The sequence below is a fragment of the Mobula birostris genome, chromosome 20 (genome assembly GCF_030028105.1).
Source record: "Mobula birostris isolate sMobBir1 chromosome 20, sMobBir1.hap1, whole genome shotgun sequence".
In the NCBI taxonomy this organism is placed as follows: Eukaryota; Metazoa; Chordata; class Chondrichthyes; order Myliobatiformes; family Myliobatidae; genus Mobula; species Mobula birostris.
Genome location: NC_092389.1, coordinates 6715990 through 6742872, shown reverse-complemented (window position 1 = coordinate 6742872; position 26883 = coordinate 6715990). Strand labels below are relative to the sequence as shown.

The 26883-nt window shown below is 41.0% G+C and overlaps 1 protein-coding gene across 1 annotated transcript; it reads right to left on the bottom strand.

Annotated features, from left to right (window-relative positions):
- Window positions 1-232: 232 nt before the first annotated feature.
- LOC140185510 (5-hydroxytryptamine receptor 3A-like) lies at window positions 233-26883 on the bottom strand. Its single transcript, XM_072238841.1, has 9 exons — window positions 26820-26883; window positions 24482-24642; window positions 21079-21123; window positions 19883-19992; window positions 17939-18108; window positions 11349-11515; window positions 7778-7988; window positions 7077-7298; window positions 233-507 (listed from the first exon to the last, which is right to left on the bottom strand). The coding sequence occupies exons 1-9, from the start codon at window positions 26881-26883 to the stop codon at window positions 233-235; spliced, it is 1425 nt and encodes a 474-aa protein (XP_072094942.1).

Here is a 26883-nt window from a genome sequence, read left to right as displayed (position 1 = left end):
GAATATTTAAAAGCAATGTGTTGAATGGAAAGTTAGATTAGCATATGTGAGAAAAAGGAAAAGAAGGAAGATAAGGGGAGGAGATCATTGTAGAACATAGACCAGTCGAGCTAAGAGGCCTGTTTACAGCCTGCCGACAATCTAACTTGATGTAAGACAAGGTAGAAAGCAAACTTTGTAAGTGTTTACCTTGCCAGGTGGACAGAAGCTACATGGCTTGCAATCCGTTGTCTCAGGAATATTGCCAGATAGACCACAAAGTGCCCAGACTGATTCCATAAGCCAGCACAGCCACCAGGTACACACGGAAGAGGAGCACATCCAAGACATAGCCCACCTGGAGCCATTCCTTCGCGATATCCCTGTACTCTTCCCGCTTCTCCAGGAACTGTCGGATGGCTGAAATCTCCTGCAGGATACTGTCCACTGGGGTTTGAGATAGATCAGCATCCACTGGTTTGTCGTATTGTGCTCCATTTTCACAGGTAAAGTGATTCAGTTGCACTGCTGAGGTAAAGTTTTAAAAAATTGCTTTGAGTTTCAAACCATTACCTTGCTTTTCAAGTTCCCTGCAGTCATGGCTTCTCCAACTCCGTTATCTTCTGTAGGCCTACAACTTATTAAGAACTCCATTTCTGGCCTCCTGAACATTCCCAATTTTAATTTCTGTAGCCCATAACTGTAAACTCTGAAATTACCTCCCTGAACTTCATCGCTCTCAAATTACATTATCCCTTCGAGATGCTCTGAAAGCATACCTCCTTGACCAAGTTTAGGATTGCATATCTTAATGCTTCAAAATAGTTTACAGTCAAATTGTGTTTGATAATATTTCTATAAGGTGCTATGGGATGTTATAAAGTGTTAAAGACACTTTATAAATGCAACTTACAGCTGCTAGTTTCTTTATGTACTTGCATTTGGAGCATTTCATGTATTGAGACATAAATATCCAATTCTGGTCATCCAAATTAAAGGCAGAAACATTTCCCATGGGTTTTGTCTTTCCTGACAACAGGACATCCTAAGAATGCTGAAGAATTATTGAAATCAATTTAATGCGTTGTCAGAGGTTCAATGTATGAGTCAGGTGAGTCAATATGTAAACAATAAGTAACAATGAGGTGGGTGACCAGATAATCTGTCTGAGTGATCTCTATACTATGCAGAGATACAGCATTGTAACAGACAAGAGAAAGTCTGCAGATGCTGGAAATCTGAGCAACACACACAGCATGGTAACAGGCTCTTCTGGCCCAATGAGCCCATGCTGTCCCAAATGACACCATGTAACTAATTAACCTACTAACCTGCAAGTCGTTGGAAGGTGGGAAAAAGATAGAGCTCCCAGTGGAAACCCACAGAGTCATGGGGAGAACGTACAAACTCCTTACAGGCAGCAGTGGAGATTGAACCCGGGTTGCTGGTACTGTAATAGTGTTACACTAACCACCACGCTACCATGCTATGATGTTAGTTGAAAGGTCACCCTGGAAAGGGCACTGGGTGCAACTCCCTGCTCCTCTCTGAAGTACTGCCACAGTTAATTTGACATCCATCTGGCAACGCTACAACAATTTGTTTTAACGTCCCTTCTGAAAAGTTGGCACCCTTGAGAATGTAGCATTTTCTCATGTTTCACTGGAACATCAGCCATAAATTAAAGTTAAATAGGGTGGAATTCCCTCATGTATTTTGGAGACAGTACAGAGAGTGGATCATTCTGTAGAATCCTTTATGACTTCAACTCTTCTCTTTGACAGACCTTGCAAGGTTAAAGATAAGCTCAACAGCTTGTTGGATGTTAATTAAAATTTTACTCCAAGTTTTATTTTCTTGAAAGTGGTGACCGTCCTGAATAATTCTCTACTGGCAATACTTATTGGTGGGTTAAATGACCATCAGATAGTCTCAAGTAAAATGATTTATTAAATCCCATTGTGATATTTTATTATGTTGCATGCAAACCCAGTGAATTGCACATATATATGAGTCCTGCTTGTGTAGAATCATGCAGAAAGGCCCTTCAGCCCATAAGAACCATGCTAACCACCAAGCAACCATTTACACTTATCCTACCTTAACTCATTTTATTCTCCCTATATTTCCATCAGCTCCTCCCTGATTCTACCACTCATATACTTTGCCTATAAAGATCATGGAGGGCCACATGGCCACAGGGAGAATGTGCAAACTCCATCCAGATTGCACTCTAAGTCAGAGTTGAACCTGGGTTGTCAGAGTTTTGAGGAGGCAGCTATATTAGCATTGTCATGGTTCGTGTATAAGCACAAACTTACACACTCACACTCTAGTAGAAATTCCCTATGCATTTCCTCCCTATCTACTAAGATTGTGCCCAGTCAGGGAATGGGAGCATGAGAAGGAGCAGCAAATTCACTTAGGTACGTTGAAGAAGATTAGAAAAGGCAGCGCTTTGCGGCAGTTTTCGGAGTTGGATTGCATGTAATCAGTGAACGGGAGCACGAGAAGAAATGGCGATTTCACGCAGGCACATGGTTGAAAATTAAAAACGACAGCGCTTCGCGATAGTTTTCAGAGTGAGATTGCGCCCAATCAGTGAGCGGGAGCTCGAGAAGAAGCTGCGATTTCACTTAGGTATGCGGCTGAAGATTAAAAAAAGGCGGCGCTTTGCGGCAGTTTTCGGAAATGGACTGCGCCCAATCCGTGAACAGGAGCTCGAGAAGAAGCAATGATTTCACTTTGGAACGCAGTTGAAGATTAAAAAAGGCAGCGCTTTGCGGCAGTTTTCGGAGTTAAACTATGCCCAATCGGTGAACAGGAGCACAAGTAGAAGTGATGATTTCACTTCGGTACACAGCTGAAGATTAAAATATGCAGCACTTTGCGGCAGTTATTCAGAGTTGGACTATGCCAATCAATGAGCAGGAACATGGGAAGAAGCGGAGATTTTTCTTAGGTGCGCAGCTGAAGATTAAAAAGGGCAGCGCTTCGCGGCAGTTTTCGGAGTTGGAACGCGCCCAATCAGTGAATGGGATTCATTAGAAAGGGTGAATAAAAATAAGGCAGGGACAAGTGGAGCGGCCATTGTGTGAGTGGGCCAGTGTTGGAGTGGCTTCGGCTCATCAGGTTTCGGTGAGATCAGGGTTGGGTGAGGTAGGTATCTGGTAAGTTTCTTCTTTATTCTTCATTCAGTGTTTTGTTCTGTGTGTGAGATGTGGGAATTCTGGGACACCTCCAACCTTCTGGATAACCACATCTGCACCAGGTACACTGAGCTGCTGCTCCTTAGAGAACATATTAAGGAACTGGAGCTGCAGCTTGATGTCCTTTGGTTCATCTGAGAGATTGAGGAAGTGATAGATAGGAACTACAGGGAGGCAGTCATTCCTAAGTTGCAGGAGGCAGGTATCTGGGTGACTGTCAGGAGAGAGAAGGGAAATGGGCAGCCAGTGCAGAGTATCCCCCTGGCCGTTCCCCTCAGTAATAAGTATACCATTTTGCATACTGCTGAGGCAAAAGACCTACTGGGGGGAGCTACAGCGACCAGAGCTCTGGCTCAGAAGAGATGAGAGGTGAAGAGGACTGCAGTAGTGATAGGAGATTCCATAGAGGAATAGAGACAAGTTTCTGTGGATGTAATAGAGACACCGGATGATATGTTGCCTTCCTGATGCCCTGATGCTAGGGTCAGGGATGCCTCAGATTGGGTCTACAGCATTCTAAAGGGGGAGGATGAGCAGAAAGACATTTTGGTACATATTGGCACCAATAAAAGGTGAGGAGGTCCTCGAGAGATTTTAGGGAGTTAAGTAGAAAAGCAGGACTTCCAGGGTAGTAATCTCTGGATTGCCATCTGTGCCACAGGCCAATGAGGGTAAGAACAGGATGATTTGGCAGATAAATGTGTGGCTGAGGAACTGATGCAGGGTGCAGCATTTCAGATTTCTGGATCATTGGGATCTCTTCTGGAGAAGGTATGACCTGTACAAAAGGGACAGATTACACCTGAACCAAAGGGTGACCAATACCCTTGTGGGCAGAATAGCTAGAGCTGTTTGAGACGATTTAAACTAATTTGGCAGTGGAATGGAAACTGGAGTGATAGTACTGAGGTGATAGTTGGTTTACAAACAGAGACAGTGAGTATTGAGACTGCTAGCAAGGAGAGGCTGATGATAGGGCAAAATTGCAGTCAACAGGATACGTTGCAAAGTGAAAGGAGAATAAAATCAATAAGGGTAATGAATACAGGACTGAAGGTATTATATTTGAATGCATGCAATGTCCAAGGATACATATTTTATCGAAAGGACAGGCAGGCAGAGGGGCTGGGGTGACTCTGTTGGTAAAAAATTAAATCAAATCATTAGAAGGAGGTGATATAGGGTCAGAAGGTGTTGAATCATTGTGGATAGAGCTAAGGAACTGCAAGGGTAAAAAGACCCTGATGGGAGTTGTATACAGACCTCTGAACAGTAGCAAAGATGTGGTCTACAATTTACAACGGGAAACAGAAAATGCAGGTCAAAAGGGCAATATTACAATAGTCATGGGAAATTTCAATATGCAGGTGGTTTGAAAAAATCAGATTGGATCTGTAGCTGGATCCAAGAGAGAGAATTTGTAGAATGCTTACAAGATAGCTTTATAGAGTAGTTCATGGTTGAGTGAGCCCACTAGGGGATCAGCTATTCTGGATTGGGTTTTGTGCAATGAACCAGAATTGATTAGAGAGCTTAAGGTAGAGGAACCTTTCAGAGCCAGTGATCATAATATGATAGAATTCACCCTTCAATTTAAGAGGGAGAAGCTAAGGTCAGATGGATCAGTATTACAGTGGTTTACAGGGAACTACAGAGGCAAGACAGAGGAGATGGCCAAAATTGATTAGAAGGGAACATAAGGAGGGATGATGGCAGAGCAGCAATGGCTGGAGTTTCTGGGAAAAGTTTGGAAGGGGCAGGATAGACATATTCAAAAGAACAAAAAATATTCTAAAGGCAGGATGATGCAACAATAGCAGGGCAAAAAATAGTGGGAAGTTAGAGGATTGGGAAGCTTTTAAAAACCAATGAAAGGCAACTAAAAAGTCATAAAGAAGGAAGAGATGGAATATGAAAGTAAGCTAGGCAATAATATTAAAGGAGATACCAAAAGTTTCTTCAGATATATAAAGTGTAAAAGAGACATGAGAGTAGATTTTGGACTACTGGAAAATGATGCTGTAGAGGTAGTAATAAGGGACAAAGAAATGGCAGACAAACCGAATAAGTATTTTGCATCAGTCTTCACTGTTGAAGACACTAACAGTACGCTGAAAATTCGAGACTGTCGGGGGCAGAAGTGAGTAAGGTTGCCATTACTAGGGAGAAAGTGCTTGGAAAAGTGAAAGGTCTGAAGGTAGATAAGTCACCTGAATCAGATGGTGTACACCCCAGGGTTATGAAGGAGGCAGCTGGAGAGATTGTGGGGGCACTAGTAATGATCTTTCAAGAATCAGTAGTTTCTGGTATGGTTCCAGAGGTCTGGAAAATTGCAAATGTCACTCCAGTCTTCAAGAAGGGAGAGTGGCAGAAGAAAGGAAACGATAGGCCAGTTAGTCTGACCTCAGTGGTTGGGAAGATGTTGGAGTCGATTGTTAAGGGTGAGGTTTCGGGGTACTTGGAGGCACATGATAAAATAGGCTGAAGCCAGCATGGTTTCCTTAAGGGGAAATCTTGCCTGACAAATCTGTTGGAATTCTTTGAAGAAATAACAAGCAGGATGGACAAAGGGGAATCGGTGGATGTTTTGTACTTGGATTTTCAAAAAGCCTTTGACAAGGTTCCACACATGAGGCTACCTCTATAGAGTGGATATGGAGAGGAAGTTTCCTATGGTGGGGGAGTCTAAGTTCAGAGGACACAGACTCAGACTAGAGGGATGTCCATTTAGAATGGATATGAGGAGAAATTTCTTTAGCCAGAGAGTGATCAATCTGTGGAATTTGTTACCACAGGCAGCTGTGAAAGCCAAGTTTTTATGTATATTTAAGGCAGAGATAGATTCTTGATTGGTCAGGGCATGAAGGGATACAGGCAGAAGGCAGGAGATTGGAGCTGAGAGGGAAATGGAGCAGCCATGATGAAATGGGGGAGCAGACTTGATGGGCCAAATGGCCTAACTCTGCTCCTATACCTTATGGTCTTATGGGCTAAAATCCATGGATAATTGTTGATCCTGTACTGACACTTGAACTAAGATCAGGACAGATGTTAATTGTGGGGGTGGCATGATACCATAGCGGTTAACGTAACACTTTACAATGCCAGTGGTTACAATTGCAGTTCAATTCCCACCATTGTCTGTAAGGAGTTTGTATGTTCTCCCCCTGATGATGTGGGTGTCCTCTGTGTGCTCTGGTTCCCTTCCACATTCCAAAGACGTAGGTGTTAGGGTTAGCAATTTGTGGGCAAGCTATGTTGGTGCCAGAAACATGGCGACACTTTTGGGCTGCCCTCAGCACATTCTCAGACTGGTCTTCATTTTAGTAGGAAATCAACCTTCAGATATATTGCCCTTACTATCTCTCCTTGCTCTTTTGTTTAGTGCCTCTCTCAGGAGACAGGAAGTGAAGAGGGAAGTTGAGATGTGTGTGAAGATGGGGAGGGTTGTGTGGAAGGTGTCTTGTTGGTGCTGCAGTTTTCAAGGTGAATTGGGCTGGTCTCTTGAATCCTCTGCACTTCAGTTCCTCACTCCCACAGTTGGGGATTGAAGAACTAAGGTGAGAGGGCAAAGATTTAATCAGAACTTGAGGAGCATCTTTTTCTCTAACAAAAAAGAATGGCATGAATATGGAATGAGCTGCGAGACGATGTGATTGAGATAGGTACAGTAATAAGTTTTAGAAGACAGTTGAACATGTCCATGTTTGGGAAAGGTTTAGAAGGTTATGGACTAAATGGAACTAGCTTGGATTAGCGTCTTGGTTGGTGTGGACCAGGTGAGTCAAAGGGCCTGTTTCTGTGCTGTATGACTCTGGGACTCTAATCCCAGATGTAGTCAGAAATTCTTGTGAAATCATTTGTTTGCCCAGGGATCCTTCCACCTACCAGAGCTGAGTTTCCTGTCCCCGGTGTGTTGGTGCATGGGACTGAAGCGGTTTTTGTTGCGGTTGCGGATGCAGAGTAAGACAGTAGCTTTCTCCAGGACCAGGTGCTTCACCCACTGGGGCACGTGGGGTTGGAGGTCTTGCTTGTGCACCAGTCGCACAATGAGAATGGTCTCGGTCAGGCTGATCACCAGCAAGGCCATGCACACCACAAAATACACACCTGGAGTAGAAATGGAGCAAGAGGTGAAAGAGGCGAGTAAGATTCAATTATTGAAATGGTTTCACCTGATCAACTTTTCAGAGATTTCATAGTGATATCTTTCTGTCAGCCCACGAGTTTATATTTTAAAACAAAGTTCAAAATCAGAACATCAAGGTACGTATATGTAACCATATACTATCTTGAGATTCATTTTCTTGTAGGCATTTACAGGAAAATAACAATAGAATTTTATGAAAAACCATACAGCCATAATTGCATGGTGGAGCACTCTTGATGGGCTGAATGGCTTAATTCTGCTCCTATATGTTATGCTCTTTGCAAACTGCATACAATCAGGTAAACTTGGAGAGTTTTGAAATGTTGAAATGGAAGGGGTGGAGATTGGATGTGGTGATGGAGTTGGGAAGGGGATTAACTAGAGGAATGAAACTCATAAAAATTCCTTAAGAGTGGACAAGAAAGTGGTTTCTACTTACCTATCAGTGGAGTCCCAATGGCAGTGGCTGGAAGAGTATCGGAAACGATTATCAGGAAAACAGAATACCCGAGGAGAAGGGTAATTTTGAACGATACTCTCTCCCCACTGTCTGGTGGCAAATAAAATCCGATGATGTCCATGACCATCAGAAAGATGCTGGGTAGTAGCAAACTAACAGCATAGAACAAGGGGCGCCTTCTGATGACCAGCTGAAATAAAACAAGGGAGAAATATTCTTATGAGAATTTCAACAACAAAAGGCATTTCCCTCCACCTCCTTCAAAGGAATACGACAACTGCAAGACCAAAGTTCACACTGCAGGGTAACTATCGGGTGCAAATTATCAAACTTGGCTCTGTAGGTACGACTTTCACCTCTGACTTATAAGGTTCAAGACCCACTCCTGGGAATTAGATGAATCCAGAAATGCAAGGATACATACAGCAGGTAATGATAAAAGATTATGTTTAAAAGAGAGAGATTAGCTTTATTAATGAACAAATAAGATTTGTTTTATCTTAAGAAGGCTGAGGGAGTGCTCTAATAGAAGTATGAAGGGGTATGATATGGGTTATGTAGAGAGAATTTTTCTATGTAGTAAAAGATTTTTATAATGAAATCAAAACAACAGTCAGAATGTGGAATTTAATACAATTGGGGAATGGTTAAAGTAAATTATAAAGACGTACTTAAGGGGAGACTAGACAAATATTTGAGTGAGAAAGAATAGAGGGTTATACTGACAGATTTAGCTAAAGAATGATGAAAGGAATGGAGTAGAGTATAAACACTGACATGGACTAATTGGGTGAACTGTCCATTTTGGATTGGGTCACAGAAAGATACAGCATGAAAACTGACCCCTCAGCCCAATGAGACCACGACAGCAACCCTACACAAATCATCATTTTCATTCTCCCTGCATTCCATCAACCGCTCTAGATTTCACCACTCATCTAAAGTTCAAAGTAAAAAAGTCAAGGTAAATTTATTATCCAAGTACACAACCCTGAAGATTCATTTCCTTGCGGGCATACACAGTAAATCCAAGAAACACAATACAATCAATGAAAGACCACACCCAACAGGACATAAAACAATCAATGTGCTAAAGACAACAAAGTGTGCAAATACAAAAGAAAAAATAATAATAAGTAAATAAGCAATAAATATCAAGAACATGAGATGAAGAGTCCTTGAAAGTGAGTCTGTTGGTTCTGGGAACAGTTGAGTGATGGGCCGAGTGAAGTGTAGTGAAGTTATCCCGTCTGGTTCAGGAGCCTGATGGTTGAGGGGTAATCGTTCCTGAACCTGATGGTGTGAGTCCTGAGGCTCCCGTACCTTCTTCCTGATGGCAACAGCTCGAAGAGAGCATGACCTGGGTGGTGGGTGTCCTTGATGATGGATGCTGCTTTTCTGCGACAGTGCTCCGTGTAGGTGTGTTCAGTCATGGGGAAGGCTTTATCTGTGATGGACTGGGCCGTATCCACTACATTTTGTAGGATTTTCCATTCAAGGGCATTGGTGTTTCCATATCAGGCTGTGATGCACCCAGTTAAAATACTGTCCACCACATTTCTGTAGAAGTTTGTCAAACTTTTAGATGTCATGCTGAATCTTCGCAAACTTCTAAAGAAGTAGAGGGTGTGCTGTTATGATGGCTTGGAATCTATACAGACACCACAGTGCAGTGTTATTTTATTTATTTTGATTTATTTAGAGATACAGCGTGGAACTTCTCTTTATTGACCCCAAAGGGAATTACAGTGTCACAGTAGCATTACAAGTGCAAAGAAATACAAATATTAGAAGAGAAGTAAGAAGGAATAAAAAATAAGTTACTTTAAAAATAAGATGTACAGGATTTACAAGTTCACACTGACAGGATGGTAGTGCAAGTGCAAGAATTACCTTAATATTATACAGTAATGGGTGCACATGCACACTGTCCAGATAAGTAGTGGGTGGTAAACAGAACAAAACAGAGTTTAAATAGAGCTCTGGTAAACAGAGATTAGTAACTGTCTAACGGGGGGGGGGGGGTGTCATCACTTTCCTGGGGGGGTGTCGTCACTTTCCTGGCTATATAGGCTGACTCATTATAGAGCCTAATGGCCGAGGGTAAGAATGATCTCATACAGCGCTTTTCGGAGCAGCGCAGTTGCCTTAGTCTATTATGAAAAGTGTTCCTCTGTTCAGCCAAGGTGCCATGCAGAGGGTGAGAAACATTGTTCAGAATTGCCAGTATTTTCTGGGGGCTCCTTTGTTCTACCACAGCCTCCAGTATGTCCAGCCGCAGGTACTTGTAGGTCCAAGTTTACTGCTTCCAATGCAAATTAATTCTTCATTGAATATGCTGTAGATACCAGACCCGAGGTACATTCTTTCCAGTACCTGTACCTTTAGAAAACTCCCTTATTTTAAACAGCATACCCCTTTGCAATAAATGCCAACACTCCACAATTGAAAAGATGGAATATGAGCAGAAGATTGAGGGTCTTTCCCTAAATAAGCACATGCAAAGTTGTGAGGTTTGGGGGTGGGGGATATCTTACGCAACTTGACTCAGTAGTCTTCAGCACTGTCAACTTCAGTCAGAAGGTTTGGGTTGGAGTTCAACTCCAGAGGCCAGAACACAAAATTCAGACTGACACTCCAGTGAAATTTTGAGGACATGCTTCATCACGGCAAGACTTCCCCTATTCTTCATTGTTTGTGAAGCATTTGTCGAAATTGTTTGGAAATTTACTAAACAAAAGCATAAACTCTTCATTTCTCCCAATGATCTCAAACTTGTACTGCTAATTTGAGGTTGGTGTCATTTAATCATTGTTCTTTTGACTTATTTTTTTCTTTCAATCCAACTTTCATATACAACATAATAAACCTTTGTCCTACATTCACATTCTCTAAAAACAAAGAAAGTCCCATCAGCTGAGAGTGAATTTAATTTCAGGTTCCAGATGTGGAGAAGTCAGCATTAGTAACAATGGTCATGGGATTGTAGTAAAATCTATCTCGTTCACTTCTTTTGGGGAGGGGGAACTGTCATCCTAACATAGCCTATTAGTGACTCCAGATCCACAATACTTGACTACTAAAGTGACCCAGCAAGCACTCAGTTCAAGGGAATTTTAGATGGAAAGTAAACCTTCCATGTCACAAAAGAAAAATTCATATGCAATACACAATACATTGTCTCAAGAATATAATAGTAAATGAAAGTCAAAAGAAATTGCAGATGCTGGATATTTGAAATAAAAACAGAAATTGCTGGAAGTACTCAGCAGATCAAGGAACATCTGGCAAAAGAATAACAGAGTTAATGTTGCAAGTTGATGAATCCTCATTGGAAAACTTTACCTTTTTCACATTTTATCTCTCTTACTGGTTTGAACATGTTTCAGACTTGAATGTGTACTCTGCTTTCCTTTCCACAGATGTTGCCTGACCTGCTGAGTGTTTCCAGCAATTCCTGTGTTGTTATATTGATACTTGTCAAGTCATATTATCATAAGGTCTTGTGTAGATCAAAGGCTATCTGTAAATATTAAGTAAAACCACTTACAAAGAAGTGCATTTCTGCATAGCCATCTGACACCTCTCTTTCCAGGTTGAATTCATTGTATTGTGTATCGATGTAAAGTAGTTCCCACTCTCCTTGGTTCATGAAAACGTTCCTGTCATACTTTACAAGCTCAGGTGAGCGCCACAGTGAGATATTGATGTCCCGAACTAGAAACATCAAGGCAAAGCAGATGGCTCACTAGTTTCAGAAGAACATTGCAACCACACATAGCAATTAATGTTTTTAATGTGAAGTATTCAAAAGTACTTAAAAAAAAATGCTACCGAAACCTTGACTGAGTCTCCGAAGAAAATACTAGGGCAGGTGATAAAAGGGTTGATGAAAGATGTCACAGTCAAGGTAAATTTATTATCAAAGTAAGTACTGTATATCTCACCATATACTAACCTTGAGATTAGTTTTTCTTGCAGGCATTTACAGGAAAATAAACAAAGAAATACAATAGAAATTATGAAAAAATTATACATAAATAAGACTGGCAATCAACCAATGTCTAAAAGAAGACAAATTGTGCAAATATATACTGTACAGTACATATGTTGGGTGCCACGGTAGTGTAGCGGTAAGTGCAACATTATTACAGCTTGGGGTATTCCGCAGCTTGGAGTTCAATTCCAGCTCCGTTCTCTGTACGTCCTCCCGATGGAAAACATGGGTTTCCCCCAAGTGCTCCAGTTTCCTCCCAAAATCCAAAGACGTACCAGGCAGCTTGACCGGTCATTGAAAATTGTCCCGCAATTAGACTAGGGTTAATCGGGGTTGTGGGATCGCTGGGGCAGCATGGCTCAAAGCTAAATAAAATACTGTATATAAATAAATTATATGTATGTCTGCGTATATATACACACAGTATATATAGTATGTGTGTGTGTATATATGAACTGAACCAATTCTGCAACCTGCAGACTCAATTTCTTGAAAGTTCTTGAAAGTCACAGTTATGGTGATTGAAGTTGTCCACGCTGTACAGGAGCTTAATGGTTGTAGGATAATAATTCAAAGTTCAAAGTAAATTTATTATCAATGCACATAATGTCACCATATATAACCATGAGATTATTTTTTGCAGGCATTCACAACAGAACAATGAAAACCTACACACAAACAAAGATCATTAAATTTATACCACAGTGGTGGGGCTCATCAGCAAAAATGATGAAACTATGTACAGGGAGGAGGTCAAACACCTAGAGAGCTGGTGCAGGGATAACAACTTGATGCTTAATGTCACCAAAACCAAGGAGATGATCGTCGATTTCAGATGGTCTCAGCCTGAGCACACACCCCTCAGCATCAGCGGCTCCACAGTGGAGAGAGTGGAAAACATCAAGTTCCTTGGGGTGCAGATCTCGGACAATCTCACCTGGTTCAGGAACACCACTGGGATTGTGAAACGGGCCCAGCAGAGATTGCACTTTCTGAGGAAGCTTCAACAAGCATCACTCCCCACTAACATCTTAACCACACTCTGCAGAGGCGTGGTTGAGAGTGTGCTGACCTTTTGCATCACAACCTGGTACTCCAGCTGCAGTGCTGTTGACAAAAAAGCCTTGCAGAGGGTGGTTAGGGGAGCAGAGAAGGTTATTGGGGTCTCCCTACCTTCTGTACAAGACCTCTTTCAGAGTTGATGCCTCCAGAAGACATGGTACATCATTAAAGACCCCTCACACCCTCTCCATGAACTGTTTGTTCTTCTGCCATCAGGCAAACATTACAGGAGCATCAAAACTAAGGTGCAAGGCTGCTAAACAGCTTCCTCCCACAGGCAGTCAGACTGCTAAATAGCTGCTCCACCTGACTCTGCTTTGGACACTTTTAACTTGCACTGGACACTTATAACTTGATTTTAACTGACATGCGGCTGTTGTGTTTTACTATTTATTGTTATGTTCATTATTTAGTCTTGCGTTTATGTTATGATTGTACTGCCCCTGAGGAACGCTGTCTCATTCTGCCCTCCAGAGCTGATGTATGGTTAGAGTGACAATAAAGCTTTTTGAATCTTGAAAAGATGTGACCTTTAAGGAGAGTCTTCAGGGAGGAGAGGAAAGGATTTAGGGAGGTATTTAGAGCTTACAGGCAGTAGGCAAAGAACATAGAGACTGCATGAGAACTTGAAGAATGCAGGGATTTGACTGCATCATTGGGTTGGAGGGTCAAGATATTGGAAAGATATGAAGACAAAAATGATAATATTAAATCTGAGACAGAGATCACCATTGTATTTTCCACTGCACTAAGGGACATTTTCTGATCACCCTGAGCACTATTTTGTTATTCCTCATTTCACTTAATATTTGTGTTACTAAATAACTTGGAATAGTTTAAGCACACACAAAATGCTGGTGGAACGCAGCAGGCCAGGCAGCATCTATAGGAAGAGGTACAGTCGACGTTTCGGGCCGAGACCCTTCGTCAGGACTAACTGAAAGAAGAGATAGTAAGAGATTAGAATGTGGGAGGGGGAGGGGGAGATCACCTATCATTTTGGATCTCCCCCAAACCCCTCTCTAATCTCCTACTATCTCTTCTTTCAGTTAGTCCTGACGAAGGGTTTCGGCCCAAAACGTCGACTGTACTTCTTCCTATAGATGCTGCCTGGCCTGCTGTGTTCACCAGCAATTTTTATGTGTGTTGCTTGAATTTCCAGCATCTGCAGAGATTTTCTCGTGCTTGTGTGAAATTGTTTAATGTACAGTATATTTTTATTTTTGTTTGTTTTTCAAATCATCTTTATTTTTTAATTAATTAAATATTTCAAATGTATCTGAGCATCTTATGTTGAATGGAGGTTTGGAACTTGAAGTACCTGTGTACAACTTGGGCCATTGGCTTTGAAGAGAACATAGATTTCCCCAGAATGGTTCCTGGGTTCCGATGGTTAAATTACAAGGAAAGATTCTATTAACTAGGGCTAGATATTCACTGGAATTTAGGAGATTGTTTTATAGGGTAGATAGAGAGAAAATGCTCCCATTAGTTGAGGAATCAAGGTTTAGGGGCTATAATCACCTTTTAATCCAGGTCTTACATAAGAATGTAAGAAATAGGAGCAGGAGTATTCCATCTGGCCTGTCGAACCTGCTCCGCCATTCAATAAGATCATGGTTGATCTGGCCATGGACTCATCTCCACCCACCTGCCTGTTCTCCTGAACCCTTATTTCTCCTACTATGCAAAAATCTATCCAACTTTGACTTAAATATATTTACTGATGTAGCCTCCACTGCTTCATTGGGCAGAGAATTCCACAGGTTCTCCATTCTCTGGGAAAAGCAGTTCCTCCTCATCTCTGTCCTAAATCTACTCCCCTGAATCTTGAGGCTATGTCTCTTAGTTCTAGTCCCACCCACCAGTGGAAACAACTTTCCTGCCTCTATCTTACCTATCCCTTTCATAACTTTATATGTTTCCATAAGATCTCCTCTCATCCTTCTGAATTCCAGCGAGTACAGTCCCAGGCGACTCAATCTCTCCTCATAGTCTAACCACTGTCTCCTACAGGTAGAGAGTGGTGAAAACTTAGAATTGTTTTCGACCACCAGGAATGTGCAGATGTGAAATCTAGTATTGATAACATTTTTAATTCACATATAAAGGGAAAATGGGTATACTGGGTTAAGTCACAGATCAACCAAGATGAATGGTGTAAAGAGTTTGTGTTTAAGTAACTTGTTTTCATGTTCCTGAGGGAGGACTATAATATTATAGCTGCCATTATTCAGTTAAAAGTTCCCTACATTATAACCAAAACAATCAATAAATCTCAATTATGATACAAAAAGAAAAATGACTCATCAATCTTCTGTACAATTCTAGGTCAGCATATTTATTTTACAAAATAAACTATCAAAATCTCTGCCTTTCTTCCTGTGCAGTTCACTTCATCCAGATAGTTCATCTAGTAAAAGTTCAATTAGAATTTGGTTCATCTCAATATAAGATGGCTTATTTGAAAATATTTGGAATCACATGGGATAGCTAAGATCTCTGCTATCCTTTTTATTCAAAATTGTATCTGATGTAATTTTTTAATATCTATTCTCCTTTTTTGTGTCTTACACATTCATTTCAGTTGACTCCCCTTTAAGTTAGACATCATTCTCCTGTTAAAATATTGCATCAGGAACATATTCCAAAGTCTCCTTCCCATGTCACAATTGAATCAGCCACTAGATGGTGCACAACAGCTCTGTGAGCTGGCTCTGATCACATTAATCTTCCTCCTATCTCCAGTTGCAGCTTCCTTCCGCTTGATATGGTTGTGTTGGCAGATTGACACAGCCTCATTGTTTGATGTGAATAGAGTTGTTTATGAAAATCTCCTGTCCATCATGCTTTCTGAAAGTTACCTTGCACAAACTTTCACGCATAATTTACATGCTGTAACTTTCCTTCAGTCAGCAGTTTGTTGAAGAAACCACCTTTCTTTAATTGGGACACTTTGTAATGGTTTTAGTCAGACTGCAGGCCACAGATATTCCTTTTTAGTTAGACACTGTTGACTGCTTGACAGTGGTGAGGAAATAGAAGGACACCCCTTTAGAACAGAGATGATGAGGAATTTCTTTATCTGGAGGGTGGTGAATCTGTGGAATTCATTGAGTATGTTTAGAACATAGAACAGTACAGCACAGTACAGGCCCTTCCGCCCACAATGTTGTGCCGACCCTCAAACCCTGCTTCCCATATAACCCCCCACCTTAAATTCCTCCATATACCTGTCTAGTAGTCTCTTAAACTTCACTAGTGTATCTGCCTCCACCACTGACTCAGGCAGTGCATTCCACGCACCAACCACTCGCTGAGTAAAAAACCTTCCTCTAATATCCCCCTTGAACTTCCCACCCCTTACCTTAAAGCCATGTCCTCTTGTATTGAGCAGTGGTGCCCTGGGGAAGAGGGGCTGGCTGTCCACTCTATCTACTCCTCTTATTATCTTGTACACCTCTATCATGTCTCCTCTCATCCTCCTTCTCTCCAAAGAGTAAAGCCCTAGCTCTCTTAGAGTGGCGGTTGATAGCTTCTTGATTAGTCGGGGTATCAAAGGTCACAGGGAGAAGGCAGGAGAATGGGGTTGAGAAGGAAAATAAATCAGCCATGTTTGAATGGCAAAACAGGCTCAATGGGCTGAATGGCATAATTGTACTCCTCTAACATAGAATTGGACTATTTGCTGTGACTCTCTTCATAATTAACACAATGGTTATACTATAGCTCTTGGCTGGTGCTGTCAGTGTCAGTAGATACTATCGACTTCTTTAGACTTCAAATTCCAGCAGCACAGTGGCCCCTTGAACAAATAGCACTGCAAAATATTCAGGGTCCTTTAACCATCCCATTTTCCCAATGAGAATTCTTTGGATGTTGCAATAGTGAGCAATGGGAAAAGGTTCATTTTATAGTAACTAGTAACTAGCCTGTTCTCTCATTTTCAGTGCACTACTTTATTGCTATTATGTTACAAGTCAGTCATTAAAAGGGTTGTTAATATTGCATTTTCAAAGCATATTAATGACACAAAAATATCAATCTTCTACTCCGTTCTGCTGGTGTGTCCCAGATCAACATATTTATTTACAATATAAACTATCAAAATCTCTGCATTTCCCTACATAATGCCCCTATATTTGAGTGGCTAACATTTCTATCTGTTTTTACACTGGTATGAATAGGTACGTTATAGTTAAATATTTCTATCAGTGTTGGAACTTCGAAACTGTAGAAAAGATAATCTGGGGAAGGAGTAAAGAAAATTAAGCTTTGCTGTTAAAAAAAAGTGTTGGAAAGGACTAGATCAAGGAATACCTAGTCTTAAATGGTTAAGAAATAATGTAAATAGAAGTCAGATCAATAAGACCAGAGATGATTAATTTAGATGAAGAGATAATGAATCTGAAAACATTTCTTTAGTTGGAGTGTGATGAACATTAGTAGCAACCCATCAACAAAGGTGCATCTTCCAGGAACTGAAGTAAAAGTGGCCTGAACAACCTTTTCCCATCTTCTGCATTGCTTCCTGATTCTGGAATGCTCTGGACTGTTAAACACCCTTTATAAACACATCACTTCTCTCTCTTCTTTTTCCATTCCTTTCTCTTCTTTCCCTCCCATTGTTCCTCCTTCCATTTATCCATATTTTCTCTTATTTTATTCTATTCATTTCCTTTAATGCAATTGCATTGAAGGTACAATGAGCTAATAAACTGTTATGGGATCTTGGAATTTTGCATTGCATTCCTGATATGTTCAGCGGGATCGATCTTGAATCCTCCTTGAAGGCAATGTAGAATATAGGACATAGACCATGAAGGTGTAATCGAGGCCCTTCAGCACACGATGTTGTGCTGACCCTTTAATCTACTCTAAGATCAATCTAACCCTGCACAACCCTCCGTTTTTCTATCATTCATGTACCGATCTAAGAGTTTCTTAAATGCCCCTCATTTTGGCAATGAAGTTGTAAAACGAGTGAATCAATTGTCCATTTAAAAATCATTGAAGTTAAAATTTCTCTTCTTTATTTCATGAAAAGTCACAATGAGCATATGGCATTATCTATTACTTACTGTTATGCAGCCAGCTTGTAAATGTAAATGTGCAGTTCTGGACATCAAATGGGAAGTTGTAAATATCCAGGCTGCAGGCAGTGACCACCTGGATGGGCTTGTAATTCTTCACTTGACCTTCATAGTTAACATATACGTATGGAATATCAGGCGATTTACCTACATCAACACTGAGAGAAAACTCATCTTAAAGGCTGCAAACACAGGGAATACTTGAAGCAAACAGCTGGATTAAAACCAGATAAAATAGAAAGGTATAGGTGAAAAGAGTCTCTGTGGAACCTAGGTCAGACCAGTTGCTTTTAACTTCTTTCAGATCCAGATTTATTTGTTACGTGTACATATAAACATACAGTGAAATGCATCGATTGCATTAACAACCAACGCAACTTAAGGTAGTGCTCAGGGCAGCCCGCAAATGTCACCGCACCTCCTGCACATGCACACAATGATCAGCGCAGGGTGCTGCTGACAAAACCAGCACTTACTGTTCATCCCTACTTGTTCCTAGCAAGGCCACGTCAGTCAGCCACTTCAGTGGGATTGGAATGCAGAGTAGACCAGCTCAGGCAAAAATATTTCATGCTCTTCATATTTTGTATTTTATAACGTCACAGAAGAAGGCCGTTTGGCCCATGAAATCTCTGCTGGTTCTCAGAACCATCCCATTAGTCTCATCATTCCCACTCTTCCCCCTGCAATCTATTCTCCCTCATGGACCCATCATCTCCCCACTCTTTCTGCTACCACCCAGCCACACTAGTGACAACTTAGAGCAATCTTTTAACCTAGTAGTATGATTTTGCAATACGGGCAGAAACCAGAGCAGCCAGGGAAAATCCACACAGTCAAGGGATAATGTGTAATCTCTGCACAGGCAGTGGGCAACTCGAGGTTGGGATTGAAGCCAGATCACTCAAGTTCTGCAGTAGCAACACCAACTGTGATGTCACTATGTCGTTTGATTTCTTTACCTGAAGGACTCTGTGGCTACCTTTTGACGGTCTCCATTACTTATATTAGCTTTTCATTCCAAATTGATTTATCACTCGGTTTTATATTTCCCAGCTGCAATCAAACTCAATAGGGCTTCTGGACACTTGTGCAGTAAATTAACCATTGTGCCACTGTTCTTCATTCCTCTGTGGTAGGCTCACAGGTAATGATGGACAATAAATGAGGAAGGGCAATGATGCTGGCCTTGCCAGTGGCATTTTTGCTGCCCAATAAATTGAAAGGTCCTCCAAGAGGACCACAAACTTGCCATAGGGCTTGGAGGCTTGTGTGCCTCAATGACCCAGAGAACTCTGTTGGCTGGAGTCAGGGCCTTGTGCTTTGGCTCTTGGTAGGGTCACGGGTGCCAAACAGGTCAAAGGGTAGAGGACAGATGTAGAGTGATCCACCAGCCCTCCAGGTTCAGGGGTTCAGCTCAGGGCTAACAAACGTGATTGGTAAAACAAAATTCTTATGGAAAGAGCAATGAGGAATACTTCCACATCTGAGTGCGATGGTATTCCTGAGTCTCAACCCGGGACTTGCATGGCTGACCCTGAACCACACCTGGGTCACAATAAAGAAGATGGCCGAGGACAGACAGAGATGGAAGACCTTCTTTGTAGCCCTAAACGCCAGCGGCATAACAGGCAGTAAGTAAGTAAGTAATAAATTTTAAAAATTGAACTTTGTTTAAGCATATTAAATTTGAAAAAATATACAAGTGTAAAAATAATAGTACTGTTTTTAACATATTCTTAACATAGTCATCCTAGATCTTAAAGTGAGAGGAAAATTGAAAGAAAATCCAACTTCTTGATGATAAGAATTTAGAAATCTCTGGAGGGTATATCTAAGCACTGACTTGTCTGTGCCTGAACTAGTCAGGTATGAGATGCAAGTTTTATGTTTTACTCATTGCTACTATTAATAACAAAATGTAGGACTTACAATTCATTTATTAAAATGTCTGGCACCCATATATTTGCAGTGGGAATTGATAATTGTTTGATGTCATCAAAGTCCTGGGGATTCCACGTCAAGAATTCATCTGTCCAAAACTGAAATGCATTGGTTAGATTAAAGCCTAGCTTTCTTTGTCACATGTGTGCCAAAACATGAAAACATACAGTGAAATGCGCCATTTTGTGTCAATGACCAACATAGTCCGAGGTCTGAGCTAAGGATAGCTTGATAAAATAATCAAATTATTTTAACATATATTTAGACAAAATTAGCAAATGTTGTCAATATTAAATTAGAATAGTCAGGACTCCTTTTTACCCCTGTAAAGGCAATGCCAGTGAAGCTTGGCAGAGTGGGATGGATGAAATTGGTGTGTTGTCCGTTTGCTCTCTGTGTGCAATCAGGAAGGAACCAGTTCATTTCTGGATTGGGGTAGAGGACACAGGTTATAAATGTTTGTGGGTAAGAATTGATCTCTGTGACTTCCTGGAACAGCTTGGTTCACCTGATTGGGAAGAGAGGAATTCTTCAGACTTATTTATTTTTATGTATTGACTCTGAGCTTCAATATTCTTTTTTTTGTCCTTCCTTTTTATCTCAGCAAGTCTTAATAGAGCTGTTGTTGAGGGTAGAGCAGTTGATAAGGAGGTAGGATGATTGGTAGGAAATACCCACTCATTGAGGCATAGGGCAGACTGTTCAGCAATTTTCTATGGCTGTGGAATCCATGCACAGGCTTAAGTTTTTAGCTCAATTTGTGCTTTGGACTTAGTTGATGTTTCAGGAGTAAGATAATAAACAGCTTTAAAGGGAAAACAGGAAACTTGGTGTACAATGGGCCAAATGGCCTTTTTTAATCTGATGATGAGAAATCTGAAAAGAAAAGCTGAAAATGCTGCAGATCAAGAGGAAGCTGTAGAGAGAAGCAGAGATTCTGGTGAATTCCTTTCCCTCAGAAGTGTTTTCACCATTGATCTGACTTCACAGCTGCTGCCTGATCTGCAGAGGCATCTCAGGATTTTATACCTATTAACTTGATTTTATGGATGAGTTTGGTATATTGATATATACTATAAAGAATTCCCAAACGTGAACATATCAATGTTCACAATTTTCTTTTGGTATTTTAGGTTCAGTCAAAATACCCCACTCAGACTTAATTCTGTGCAACTATTTCTTACCTGTCGGTACCAGATATAGGTGGTTAAAACTTGATTTTTCTCATCCTGAAAGTAGATAAAGCACATCATCAACCAAAATTAATTTGCAATTGTTAGAAAGGAAGGAGTAATCCATGGACATTCAGTGTGTGTGAGCATGCACATACCTAGCATATCAATGCAGCTACAAGGAAGACACAACAGTGGCTATATTTCATTAGGAGTTTGGGGAGTTGTGGTATGCCATCAAAGACACTCGCAAATTTCTACGGACGTACTGTGGAGCACATTCTCACTGGCTGTGTCACCGTCTGGTATGGGAGGGGGCTATTGCTCAGGATCAAAGTAAGCTGCAGAGTTGTAAACTTAGCTCCATCAGGAGCACAGGGCTCCATAGTATCCAGGACATCTTCAAAGAGTGATGCTTCAAAAAGGTGGCATCCATCATTAAGGACCCCCATCACCCAGGTCATGCCTTCTTCTCATTGCTACGATCAGGGAGGAGGTACAGGGGCCTGAGGCACATATGCCGGTGATATTAAATCTGATTCTGATATGATGAAGACTGGTCTTTCAGGTTTGGAAGAAGAATGCACTGTTTGACCCTTTATGACTTTTCTTTATTTCTGCTGTTATATTCCCCTAGGGTTCCTTTTTACTGTAGACTGTCACTTTAAGGCACAAGAGAGAACTGAGACTAAATTTTGGATTTCTGCTGAGAGAGACAGAGAGAGGGGCGGAGTCTGCCTTTCAGCTCGTGTTATGGTTTCTCTGCGGCGTGTTTACTTTTTACAAGGACAGCTACAGACACAGAGAAGCACATGCTCAGGGTCAAGATGGAGTCGGTCATTGAAAGACACCAGTGAGTCGGTTGCTGGTTTAAACTTTCATTAGCCCAAAAGGGGTGAGTTGCGATTGATCCTGAGTATTGATAAATGACTCTCACAAGTTGTCTGCAACTAGAACAAGTTTGCAGGAAGAGAAGAGAGAGAGCAACGAGCAGCTCGTGGGTTGCCATAGTGACCAAGGGCGGCATTATTTGATGGACAGACAGCTGGTGCTCAGCATGCTGAGATAAATAGAAGGTCAGATGATAGGCTCACGGACACATGGTTTTGGACACTGGATGAGATTGGTGTGCCCACAGAAGGGTGGGTTTTAGGAAGATCGATCAGGAGAATCGATCAGTGGCTCTCGCAGTGTGGAAAAGGTGTGACCGGTGGAAAGTTATCAGTGTGTCAACCCTTGCCGGGGTTGATAACTTTACCACAGAAGAATGGTCCCCTTTTGTTGTGGTCACATTCGGTGACATTAAAGGAAGAGAAGAGGGGAGAGGAAGGTTCGAAACAGAAGAAACCTAGTGACAAAGACGTCACTGTTTGGACTCTCTCCTCTGTAGCCCGTAAGGGTGAGTTTGAGTTCCATTCGAATACGAAGGTGTGACTGTCACATAGTTAATCCACAGGAGTGGGTTCTCTGGTGAGGGGAGTACCTTTGTGAATACTACTTGTGTGTTACCCTTGTCCGGGTGTGGTAGTTCACTGAAGAAAGGCACCCCTGTGGCAAATCACCATTGGAGTTATTTCATATGTTGTGGAACTGGATAAGTGGCTATCACAGTTGTGTGTTTGGAGTACCCTTGTGTGGAAACTACCTGTGTGTGATAATCCTTGCCTGGGTTGGTAGTTTTACCACTTGAAGAGGGTCCCCTGAGTGATAAGCTACTGTTGGTGATAATCCATGCGTGGATTCTGTTGGAGTATCCTGTGGCCACCACCTTGGGATGACCCGTAGCTGAATTCGGGTGTGGTACCACTTGTGTTGAAGGGATGTTTGTTGACGATCATTGTCGGTGATATTCCGTGTGTGGAGTGGAACAACATCGGAGATAAAACCTACCACTATTGTTATTTTGTATTGCTGTCGTGGAATCTGTGGAATAGCGACGTAATTGTCTTCTCTCGGCATTTACCCTGAATTACAAATATCTCTCTCTCATCACCTATTCCGTGGATGAACTGAACTTTCATACTTCACCATCTCAAGACTCTAAGCCTTGTTTCCCCCAAGCTCAATAGTTTGGGAGTTATATTTACACACATATATACATGTAACACTGTTAACCTGTTTGATTTATCTGGTTATATATTACTGTATTGCGTAGTTACCAATAAAAATAGTATTAGTTAAAAGCAATACCAGACTTAAGGTGTTTTCCATTTCTGCTGGTTCTATAACCCGTTACGGGGTACGTAACACTGCTGAATTTGATGTCTCCTTCTCTTTCCGTGTAGAAGTGTTTCCTGATACCATTTCTGAATAGTTTGCTTCTAATGTTAAAGAATATGCTCCCTTGTTGAATCCTTCAAGTACTTTAAGCATCTCATACCACTCCTTGTCGTACAGTCCTATAAAGAATACTTTAACTCTTCAAGCTCTAGCGTTATTTTCCTGTGTTTCCTGAGATTGTTATGCCTCTGCTCTAGATGAGAAAGCTTGGCCCGTACAATTAAAAATAAGAGGAGATCCACATGTCCACAGGGCTAGTCAATAGTTATGCTTGAACACTGTTCCCAGTCTAATTCAAGTGAAATTGGGACCTAAACTGTTGCTATTTGTTCAAAAGAATCTTCTTTTTTATAATAGTAATATTATTGATTCCCACATGGGTCATGACAATTGGGTCTTTCTCCTCAAGATCCAAGTCTCCCCCAATTTGAGGAGCCTCCTTAACCCAGAAACATTCAAGACACTAGATTACAGTTATGAAAACACTACCCATCTTCTACCTGCACTGTCTCTGTTCACTATTATATTTCCTATAACTGCACCGACTTTAATGGCATCCAGTACTATGGTACTGTGATCCACTCCTTCCTTCAGCTGCTGGACACATCCTGAGACACTTCAAACAGTACTTTCTGGACCCTCTAACTTGCTTCACTGTTAGTCACATCCTCCTGCCTTTTTAAGAGTACAAATTCTACAGCATTAAAGCATAATAGATATAATTATGTTCTGGAACAAAATATCCAGACAACCTTTCCTCACTCCTCTCGTCAAATCTGAACCAAAATTCCTCAAGCTGCAGACACTTACTGCAGTGTGGATCAGAGATGTTCCTTTCTGCTCCCTCTTCTAGCAGATACAACACTTTGCTGTATCTCCCACAGCAGTCTTAATGAAATAATGCAATTAATTTAATTTTTTAAAACGTTGTTATGTACAGTTGTACAGTAATCCTTCCATTATCAAGTTCCTTGTTCTTTGAAGTCTAACTCCATTGTCCCTGCTCTTAAAGGACACTGCCTGCAATGTTCAAACACAGTTAGAGGCCACCTTGTGTTGCTCTGTAAATCAAAGTGGTAGTTTTCATTGAGACAGTGATTTGAATATAGAGTTCAGACAGATCGCAAGTACGTACCACATTCAGAATAGCGTAAACCATAAGATCAATGGCCACTGTTGTTGTTTTCCTCCAGTCCAGGACTGGTCGAACACCCTTGGAATAATTGGCCATTAGATACGCAGAAAGCTGCAGTAAACCTGGCTTCGGGCTTTCAGTTTGATTTCCCCCTGTCTGCCCTGAAAATGATGGTCAATAATATTATAAAGTAAAGAGCTTACAAAAACACATTGCAATTGAATCTGATTCTCCTAATGTAACCCGCAGTCCACCCAGATCCCAATTATGCTTTGTGTAAAAAACCTTTCTTTGCATTGCGTCTCTTTTGCTTCCTTTACAAATTACATGCCCAATAGTTCTTGATCCTTACACGAACTGGAAAGGTTTCTATTACGCTTCATGATTTTAAACACCTCTATCAGATTCCCCCCCAGGCTCCTCTGTTCCAAGAAGAACAACCTCAGGTTCTCCACCTATTCATAGAACTAAAGTCCGGGTTCCCAAGAATCATGTAATCTTCTGTACTGTCTCTAAAGCCTTTAGATCTTTCCTGAAGTACAGCATACAGAACTCATCGCTGTACTTCATCGTGGCGGAACCAGTGGGTTCTATATATAAGAACAAGCGTTTGGGAGACAGTCTGGATGGAATTGCTGACTGCTCTGGGGCTGCAGCAACCTCTGTCTCACGGGGACTTGTTTGGACACGGCATTAAAGGTTATGGGGACAAGGCCAGAGTGGGGCCGAGGACGGGGAAAAGGAAGGACCAGCGACGATTGAATGGTGGAGCAGACTCGATGGGCTAGATGGCCTAATTCTGCTCCTAAGTCTTATGGTCATATGGGCTTGTTTGCAGAAATATTATTGCATTCGCAAAGAAATCCGAATAGTTGCGTTAAATAAATAGTTTAACCCAAATAGTTGGTTTAATTACATGTTGTCTTTGGTTGGCCTATATTTTTTATTCAAACATATGGCTGGGCAGACACATTTCTGACCGACACACTGTTAGTATTAAAAATAGTTCTGAAATGGAACTTTGTTGTAAAGCACGGCAAATCATTTGTAATCAGTTTCTCAATTTGTCTGGCCATTTTCAACAAACAATCAACATACAGTCCGGAATTATATTCTTCTACCCCTTTTATATTGCCTGTTTTCCTTCCTACCAAAACTTAACACGTCACATTTCTCAACATTAAATTTCAGTCTGTTTCCCTATCACTCATTTACCATCCTCCTCACTATGCAAGGCTTTGTGTTAACTGTAAATTTGGAAATTGTGCCCTGTACAACCAAGAGCAGGTCCTTGCTATGTAAGAAATGATATAAATCCCCAAAGATTTTTGATCAGGCATTTTCCTAATGCCAATGTATATCTTAAAAATTTCCGGTCATAACTTCAGCTCCCATCCTTTTCAAGATGCATCTGTTGGTAATAATTCATCCTTTACTATTTATACTCACAGTAGACATATGTTTGTTTTGCCATTAGCGTCATTTTTTTTGCTTGTATTAGTTATTTTTGTTATTCCTCATAACTTTCAGTCTGTCTCAGATTTTTCACTATGAGAATTAGAGTGACCCTTTCATGCAAAGAAAATTATGTTGATTGTGTCCATACTGTGAAGAAAAGTGGATAGAAATTGTTTGAGTCACACTATACAACCTATTGTGCTGAGATAACATATCGTGGTTGGTAGGGTGCTGCGAAGCACTGACCTCTCTGTCATTCTGTCTATTACCCTTGTCCTGTGTACAGCGCAATCCGCCAATACAAAGTTTATCTATTATTCTTTACAGCTTTTATTATTCTGGTTTAAATCCTGGCTTCATTCAGATGACATTGATTTAAAAACCCTTCAGGAGAAGAGCACACCAACAATTCATATTTGCATGTTCTTATTTGTGCTCTCATAGGTAAAAATATCAAAGAAGGTAAATTGTTGATAAAGCTTCCAGAATGTGGATCAAAATGTCAGTGCTTTCAGGTTGAAGAATCTTCTGCTGAACTGCACAAAGAATATCATAGAAAGGAACTAACTATTTATTTAAAAAATTGCTATTATGCTGACAGAAGCCGAGATCAAACTTGTACAGCTGTGCTTTCTACTAGTTCATTCTACCAATGACTAATCATGGGAGAATCTATTTAGAATTTAGATTAAGCATTGGAGTTTGTTGTGAGTTCGCTTTCTTTTCATATTGGCCAACATAATGATACATTAGGTCGAGGATGGCAGCAACTTACAATGGCAAGAAGTATCTCAAGGTATAAATTGAATACCATGGACGAGGGCTATGGGATAAAGTTATTATATGTACACATTCAAAAGAACAATAAAGATTAACCTACCTTCAGAAGATAGCAAAACAGTGAGAATTATGGCGACAGTTGCCCAGGAAGTGCAGATGCTCAT